Raw genomic sequence first — 9,042 nt, forward strand, 5'->3', positions numbered from 1 at the left:
CATTAATTAGTTCCAATTGCAAAGATCCTAGTTTTCAAACAAAAAAGAGGTAAATCAAAGGTTTTATATTAGACAGTTTCGTAAAAAATAGGAACAGTCGATTGATTAGGCGCCTGGGCTCTCCCAAAATGAGAGAAAAGAGAGCCGGAGGTCTGATGGTCGGTAGACCTGAGGAGATGCTACTGTTTGTGAGGTGGTGGCGCCAAATCGCAGACAACATACACATACAATCCCTCAGTTGATCCCCTTTTCTCTCACTTTGCACCTCTATCACTCTCTCTGTTTCTCCTTGTTTCTCCGAAATAATCAACATTAGAAATGGGCGGATCGGGTACCGGAGTGGCGCCATGTAAGCTCATCTGCGTCTCGCACCTCCTTGCTCTTCACACTAATTAGGGGAAGAGCTGCGGGGATTTCACGCCACACCAGACATTCTCAGGTAGCAGAGGTGACTGAAATCGAAAACCTTTCACCTAGCTTTTTTTTGAAAGCCATAAAAGCAGCTTTATTGAGCTTGAGAATTCTTTGAACCCTCTTTTGTTGTTTGTCTCATCTTTTCTCTCAATTTCTACCAAAAAGTTTGGAGAGACGTGTTGGGGGCGTACGAAGATGATGCAGATAAAAAATACACCTATAAAGCTTTTGAGCCGGTTCCAGATGTGGGAGGTCATAAAACTGGTCACATGAAGGCCGTTGTGAGCTCGATTTCTTCATCTATCTTCCCTTTTTTTCATCTTGATGAACTACCCCCGGTCTCTAGATATTTCTTGTTCTCGCTGGATTGCTCAGGTATTTTTTCCAGTCCCCCTCGGCTTGTTTATGCTTTTTTGTTCCTTGTTTTTTGAATCTCTATATCTCTTTGTTTTTATTATCCTCACGCTCGCAACAATGTCAAGAGACTCTTCTACTTTTCCAGTCAAAAAATGATAGAAAAGTTGGACAAATAATCTAAAATTAGTTTCTTGAAACTAGTTAGTCGCTACTGATATATTGATAACCCGCTTTGAGAAGTTATTTGTAGACATGTCGGTTTATTTTCTCAAGTACTCACCCCTGCTACTGACTGCCTGCTATTGGTGCTCAGTCTTTCTTTTTCGACGTACTCTTGATCGGTGTCCCCACTGCGTTTTTTTTCTTCAACCTGCCCATTCTATCCACTCTTCTCACCCCCTTTCTTCTGTTCCGACCACACCCGCATTTCAAACTTTTCTCTTTTTGATTTATACAGTACCTTTTGTAACCCCTAGTTAAATCAAGATCCTACAGAATGCGGAGTCCGCGCGGGACGATGTCCACCACCGCTACCATCAGCTGCTTACTACTTTTCACAGTTCTACCAACCACTGTGGAAGCAGTACAGTCGACATTCAACTACGTCCCAATCGGACAAAACCCCACACTCTACACACCTGGTTTTGAACCCATCATGCATCTCGACCAGGTAAGATTTATTTCAATTGATATCTCAAATTTCATCTTATATCAATTTAGATGACATTCAACGACACAGTATTTTCGGACCGCGCTTTCCTCGTTGAGTTCTATGCTGACTGGTAAATTCCATTAGATCATACATGTTTGTTTTCATATAATCAAGTTTTCAGGTGCGGACATTGTCGAGCATTTGCTCCATACTTCCGACAATTTGCCAACATGGTCCGTGACTGGTATCCAGTTGTGACTGTAGCAGTCATCAACTGCGCTGATTCATTTAATCAAGCCGCATGCCGAGAGAACGGTGTCACATATTTCCCCATGATGAAGGTGAGCTTCTGTTGAGAATTCGAACATAATTTAGGGGGTTGTTATGTCATTTTTTGGGTATATATTTACACTGGGCGACACATATACACAAACGGTTAGAATAGAGAGATCGAGGTGCTCTCAGATTTTTTCTCTGTCTGCTGCGATTCGAGCAGCAAAAAGGTGGTGATAGCATTTGGTTTTGGTTTTTGAGTAAATAAATAATAATCGAAAAAGCGGGAGAGAAGCACAGCCGGACGAAACGAGAAGTTCTCGGAAATAATGATGATGATGACTCGCCTCTGCGCACAATATCAATGCGATTTCATGTGTGTGCTCAGATTTTTGATTTCTGAAGGGAACGGATGAAAGAAAGACCATTAGATTCGCAGATGCGCAGAGAAGGTCAATTGATAAGTGTAAGAGAGAATTCCTGTACACGCTCTCCCACAGAACAATTCCGAACTGCAAATTAATTTTTGACCTACAGAAAAAAGTTTGGTGAGATCACAGTTGCAGGTCTAAAACCATAATTTCAGAATTTTTTATCTGATTTTGTGGAGTTCCAAGATGATTCAAATGATTCTTAAAAAATTAATTAGTGGTTATAGATTCATGTATGGTCGTTTTCCGGAAGAAAAAATGTCAAAAATGGCATTTTAAAAGTTTTTATCAAAAAACAACGCAAAAATGCTATTTTGTGCAATTTCATGAGGTTTTTGAATTATAAAAAAGTTTTATCAGACAAATTAAAAATTCATCCATAGAAAATGTAGAGAAAATAATTGCGGTTTTTTTGAGCTATAGAAATCCTAGAAATGTCAAAAACTGAAAGAGGAGATATATTTTTTCTGTAAAAAACTTTTATAATGACCATTTTTGACATTTTTTTCTTCCGGAAAACGACCATACATGAATCTATAACCACTAATTAATTTTTTAAGAATCATTTGAATTATCTTGGACCTCCACAAAATCAGATAAAAAATTCTGAAATTATGGTTTTAGACCTGCAATTGTGATCGCGCCAAACTTTTTTCTGTAGATCAAAAATTAATTTGCAGTTCGGAATTGTTCGGTGGGAGAGCGTGTTGTAAACGATATATTTTGTGCTGCAAACGATATATTTTTGAATCATCTTTTCCAGTCAGGTACTCTTCGAAGTTTCATAAAATTCGACTGAAAAAATGTAGGCTGAAAAGTGTAAACCATCCTACTCTTCTGATTTTAGATCTCAGACGACTATTAGCACTTAAAGGAGGCCAGACACGAAAGTCTACGGAGTTTCCTTGGAGCGAGATAATGTATTCTGACGGAAAATCGTGAAATTGCGACCCAATGCGCGCTACTTGACGAGCATATATTTTTTTTTAGAATACACTAGATTTCTTCACTGTTTGGCAATTATTCCCGATTTTTTCTTGTTATTCTGTCATTCTATGATGTCGCCGCATGAAAACAGAAAGAAAAACGAAAACGAACTGATGGGAATCGAACCCGCGATGACTGATAGCCAAGCGCGCCCCCCCCCCCACCCCCCCACTACACATGTGATTCGCTCAGCGTCTATAATAGGTTAAATATTGTTCGCGGAAAGACGCCATGGGTACATCGGAACATGTCTGCCGCAGGCCATTTACAGACCAATCGCGAAAGTGCCACCGCAAACGGCCAATATTCGCCCTATCGCGAGCAAATCTCCTACAATTGGCTTGTCGCGAGAGCAATAATTGAACTATATTTTTTCGAATTTGGAAGCTAGCCGCTGCTCAAAAATGATTTATTTTACAGAAAAAACAATGAAAACACAAAAAATTGATTAAAAGTCATTCTCTTCCGATGTAATCGTACTTGCCGGTATCGCGCCGGAGTTTCTCGTTTTGTCGTTTTTTGTTTTAGTCGGTGACGAACCGATTTGGGAGCAGATGATGACGTTGATAGTTTTTTCGAAGAAACTGAAATAATTTTTATAGATTTTAAGTTCCCACTAGTTTTCTCACTATACCTCCGACACAAGATAATGGAACTTTTTTAAATCCTCCACTTTGACAATTCCGAATTCCCGATCAACACCGAATTCCCGATCATTCCGAATTCCCGATCATCTGAAATTTGAAGTTTTCTTTCGGATTTCTCCAATTCTACTCACCGTTGATTCCAGCTCTTCCTTCTTCCACTTTCCTAAATTCTTTTTTTCTGGATTGTACTCGACGTACCAGAACAATTCAGGTTTTCTGGGTCCCTGTAAAAATTGGTTTAGAAATTCGGACTTTCTGAACGCTGTTTACCTTTTAAAAGTACAGTAGCAATGCTACCTCCAGAATAAACCAAAACTTCTACTTCTAGCTTCCGACATTTGTCTCCCGGCCATTTTTCCAATTTTTCTGCAAATAAAAAGCAAAATACCACAAGGCGCTTGTCGTCTTCTGCCGCAAAAACGATTATGAAACGAGGAGTTGGCGCCGCTTCGAAGAACGGGCGCGTTCTTGCTTGTACAGTAACAAGGAGTTATGGTTTGGTGTCCATTGTTCTTTTCTGACTGTACTATGTCATATATCGAAAAACTAGAATTTTGAAAATTTTCATGTCTGGCCTCCTTTAAAGGAGGCCAGACACCAAAAAAATAAGTTTTCCTGACAATTTGCATAGAGAACCCCCATGAGGGGTTGAACTCATGACAGGCAGCTCAGGGGTACAGCGCCGCTACCGGCTGAGCTATAGGGGGCGCGAAGGCGCCTGACGACCGATGGTCTACATAAGCGCGGCGCGATTTCGTCCCCCGAAATTTTTGCTGTCTCGCCTCCTTTAAGATTCCAACAAAGATCATTGTCACTTTCCCCTCACATACAACCTGTGTCTTTTTCTCGAGATCCCTCATATCATACGAGTCTAAAAAAAACGCCGGATGGGTTTTTCGACTAAAGAGGAGGGGGAAAGCACTGTTCATTTCAATGTTGACCCGCAATTGATTATTTGTTTTCTCACCACCGGATTGACGTGAATCGCCCTCTTGAAGAAGATCGAAAGACGTTTTTTGATGAAATCCGAGAGGCATCACAATTGTGTCCTGCGCGCTTGTTCTCTTTTTTTTGAGAGAGCACCGAAGGTTGTTCTCACTTTGAAACAAATAAAGACATGAAAGACTTGGTAAAGGGGAATCTGAGAATTGAATTTAATGGATGCATTTTCAGTACTTCGCTAGAACGGCAACTACGGCGACTCAAGGAAAACTGTTTGAGACGCCACACTCTGCTGAACAGATTCGAGACACTTTGCTACGCACAGTTAGCAACGAGTATATGTTCAACAGGTATAATTTGGAATTCCATATGTTAAAAACCGAATAAGCCAGTTTCCAGATATCCCGATTGGCCAAACCTTGGACACATTGCCGTCGATAGCCGTACCACTTATGGACAACTTTGGGATGGAGTTCCACCAAAAGCCAATTATATGGCGATTCTCTTCGAGGAATATGATGGAGTTGGTGCTCAATTCGTGATGGATCTTATTTCCCGAAATCATATTCTTGGAGCCCGCCGTGCTCTCTCGAATTCTCCACTTGTTCAAATGCTCAACATTCGTAACTTCCCAACTGTTGCACTGTTCAGAAGAGACCATCAGCAAGCGCTTTATATGCAGAGATACAACAATCAAACTGTGAAGGATCTGGACGATGCCATCACAAGTGATATGGAGCAAGGGGGAAGACGAGCACCAATTCTCACGACTACATATGCACCAACAACCACCACTACCCAAACACCTTTGATTGATTGTCATTCGTATCCAGAACGGTGCCGTGACATGTATTATGTATCTGAGACAGACATGCTCAAAGCTATGCGAATGGCTCTTCTTGATGAGGTGACCCGAGTTCCAGGATCAATTCGAGGTGACAACTTCACCAATTTACACGAATTCATGACTCTCCTATCCAATGTAAGTTCTTTTTTCATACAATAATCTTTCCAACAAATTTATGTTTACAGCACTTCCCTGTACTATCTTTCCAAAACGACGTCAGAAGAATGAGGGCGAAAAGAACTACCTCAGTGGTGAGATTAATTAATATCGATTTTTTGAATCTCAAGTTTGTTATAGATTCTCCGTAACTCCGAACGAGCTCGCCTTGTGTTCACCCATATGCGTGAGTTCCTGGAAGGTCGTAAATCAATCGGATCAGTGACCGCTGATGAATACCGTCGTCAATTCGAGAGCGTTGAGAGAGTCTATGCCAGTCCATTCCCAGTCAACTCCACGTGGCAGCACTGTAAGGGATCGTCGCCCCAGTATCGTGGATACACTTGTGGTCTCTGGACAACGTTCCATGCTCTCACTGTCCACACTTATATCGATACCATCAAAGACGACTTTGTAAACCCAATGAAGCCATTGAGCACAATACAAGGATGGGTGAAGAGCTTCTTCGGATGTGAGCATTGCCGTAACCACTTCATGCACATGACGACGACGCTGTTTCCACTGAACGAACGGCGAGTACGTCATCCACACGATATGATGACATATTTATGGAGAGCTCACAATATTGTCAACAACCGTCTACATGGTGATACTACAGAAGATCCACAGTTCACCAAGATGCAATTCCCAGCTCCGTTTTTGTGTCCAACATGTCATTCAGGAGGTCAATTTTCAAGACGGCAGGTGAGTAATTACAGATGAGCTTAAATCAAAACTCATTTTAAAATGTTTCAGATAAGGAACTTCCTTCTTCGTTATTACGGAAGCATCAAACCACACAACCGATTGGCAGATCAACGTCTAGCCTTCTGAACGAATTTATCTGAAAAGTCTTTAAGACTGAAAATGATGTAAATAATCTTCTTCGTATTTATAATTTCAAGTTTTCATTAGAAACTTCAATCTTAGCTCGTTTTCCATCTCTAAACGAACACTTTTACCTCGATTGCTTCTTCTTCTTCCCACCTTACCATTCGACACTCGTTCCTTACGATCAGTTGTTTTTCATATTCAGAAAACGATCGATTAGATTTTCCCCGTTTTAATTTCCCCTAGATTCCCACCATGATTCCTGACCACACACACAATTTGTATTGCTCAATGCGGGTTCAATTTCATTTTTTCTCCTATTTTCTACTCTCTTCCAATTACAACTTCCCACACACTATATTCACTTTGCTTTGTGCTGACCAACCCATATTTTGCCGTCGTTCCACTTAGAAAACACGTTCCTCGAATCAGGAAATCATTTGTCTGTCTGTTTGAATATTTGGGTATATCTTTCTCGTCTCGATTCCGTACTTGCTTCTTATCATAATCCACCTCCCCTCTTGAATACCATCATCATTTGTTTGTCACAACAGATCGGATCCCCTTTGTCTCCTGCTTCCATTTTATTTGTTGCCCTGCCTTTTTTGCCACGTGGTGGCTTGTGTGCTGTACAAACCTGACTTTTTGAAAAAAAAACTGAAAGTTTCTTTGCACCTGCATCATTTTTGCAAACTACAAACAATGGAGGTCAACGGGCGGCTCTATCCTTAAACCACTTGAAATTTCAAAGCTCATTCCGTTTCCGCGAATTTCCGAATGTTTACCGACACTTTTGAAACATGATGTGGTGGTCAGACGGTGGCAGTAGACCCATGTAAAAAACCGCTTAGCGAAAAGAGTCGAATTACCGTCATAATTTATGGGAGTGAAAACGAAAACCGGTTAAATGCCGTAATTACACATGGAGGTACTAAACACAAATCTACACGGACATAGAAAGCCGTAAACGGAAACAATTTAGAGCTTCGACAACGGGACAAGGCCGGTGTCAGGGGCTGAAGTCATGATCAGCTTTTGAACTTCCTTGAACTTTGGATGATCCGATCCTCCAACAAGTCCGAGAATAGCACATTCAGAAGTAGTCAGGATTGCCCCTGCTTGCTCCATTTGCTTGAAAGCGAAGTGGCGATCGGTATGACTACGACTGCTGACAGCATCTACGACAACATGAACATTATGGCCACGCTCCAGAAGATCATAAGTCGTCTGAAGAACACATACATGGGCTTCGATTCCAACCAGGATGACATTCTGGACGTTCTTCAAAACATCTTCAGTCGAAGGAATACACATGGAGAACTAAATTGCGAATTATGAATTTTGAAAAAGTTGTACGGAGTTATAATACCTTACCTTTGTCTTGTCGAAAATCGGAGTGTTCTCAGCAAGACCTTCCTTGAGAAGTGGAACTGTATGGCCCAGTCCCTTTGGATATTGCTCTGTGACCACAGTTGGAATGCTCAAGATTCTGGCGGCATCAATCAATCTTCGAGAAGTTGTGATTATCTCAGGGAAGAATTTGATGTTTGACCTGGAAAATTGTTAGTTTAATGAAATTCACGCAGTGAACGAAGAACTTACGCAAACTTTTCTTGAAGATCACAGACGAACAGTGCACTGTTAGATGGATTGATACGAGCAATTAGTTTACGTGCAGCCATGATCTGAAAAAAACGAAATTAAGCAATGTTTCTGATTTCAGAACACAAAAACTGGAAATTGCAGTTTCAATAAAGACAAGAATCAATATTTAGAATCATGAGAATCTGGGTCATATCAGTGATTATATTTTGAAATATTACGGAGAGAAAATTAAGTTTCTGCTTGCAAAATACTCCTGAATAACCTCATTATTACAAGAAAAATGCAAGAAAAAAAATCAAGATTATGTAAAATACGCTAAAAAACGCGCAGTGCGTTATTGCGGAGTATCGTTGTCAACAATTTTTAGCGGTCGTTCAAATTTTATCACCATACATGTGGATGGCCGGGCCGGCCCGCTTACCTCAAAACTTTCGGCCCGCCTAGGACACCTTTTCGAAAATTTTATTTTTCGAATGTGCCAAAATATTTATAATGGAACAAATATTAATCCAAATGCATACAACCATGCGAAAAAGTCAATTTAATTGAATTTTTAGCAAAAAAATCAAACTTCATTAAGGCAAGGATGGAACTTTTTTTCTAATTACGACTTCAAAACAGTTTTTGTCGACAGTATCGGCCTCTAGTGTGGATTTTCATTCACTAAGAAGAAAAACCATCTTGAAAAATGATGATTCGCTCTAAAATTTCAAATTTTTCAAAAAGCGGGCCGGCCCGTTTTCAGAAAAATCTCAGCCCGGCCATGGCCCGGCCCGACATGGCCCAGCCCGGCCCGCGGGCCGGCCATCTTTTCCACAAGTATGCATAAAACTGTGATAAAAAAGTCGACACTCCACCGATTCCGAGGAAGGGGTTGTCTCCGAGGAACCGATTCCGAGG

At 40.8% G+C, this 9,042-nt stretch overlaps 2 protein-coding genes across 2 annotated transcripts; one reads left to right on the forward strand and one right to left on the reverse strand.

The window, feature by feature from the left end:
- Positions 1-1,267: 1,267 nt before the first annotated feature.
- CBG06249 lies at positions 1,268-6,540 on the forward strand (the record flags this gene model as incomplete). The annotated part of the gene is made up of 9 exons (XM_045235685.1): positions 1,268-1,441; positions 1,492-1,553; positions 1,605-1,764; positions 3,257-3,307; positions 4,935-5,053; positions 5,103-5,685; positions 5,736-5,801; positions 5,848-6,411; positions 6,463-6,540. The coding sequence occupies 9 exons, from the start codon at positions 1,268-1,270 to the stop codon at positions 6,538-6,540; spliced, it is 1,857 nt and encodes a 618-aa protein (XP_045093030.1).
- A 975-nt stretch (positions 6,541-7,515) lies between these two features.
- CBG06250 lies at positions 7,516-8,219 on the reverse strand (the record flags this gene model as incomplete). Its single annotated transcript, XM_002633433.1, has 3 exons — positions 7,516-7,857; positions 7,912-8,089; positions 8,140-8,219. The coding sequence occupies 3 exons, from the start codon at positions 8,217-8,219 to the stop codon at positions 7,516-7,518; spliced, it is 600 nt and encodes a 199-aa protein (XP_002633479.1).
- Between the last annotated feature and the right edge of the window lie 823 nt (positions 8,220-9,042).

The sequence above is a fragment of the Caenorhabditis briggsae genome (genome assembly GCF_000004555.2).
Source record: "Caenorhabditis briggsae complete genome, chrIV, whole genome shotgun sequence".
Lineage (NCBI taxonomy): Eukaryota > Metazoa > Nematoda > Chromadorea > Rhabditida > Rhabditidae > Caenorhabditis > Caenorhabditis briggsae.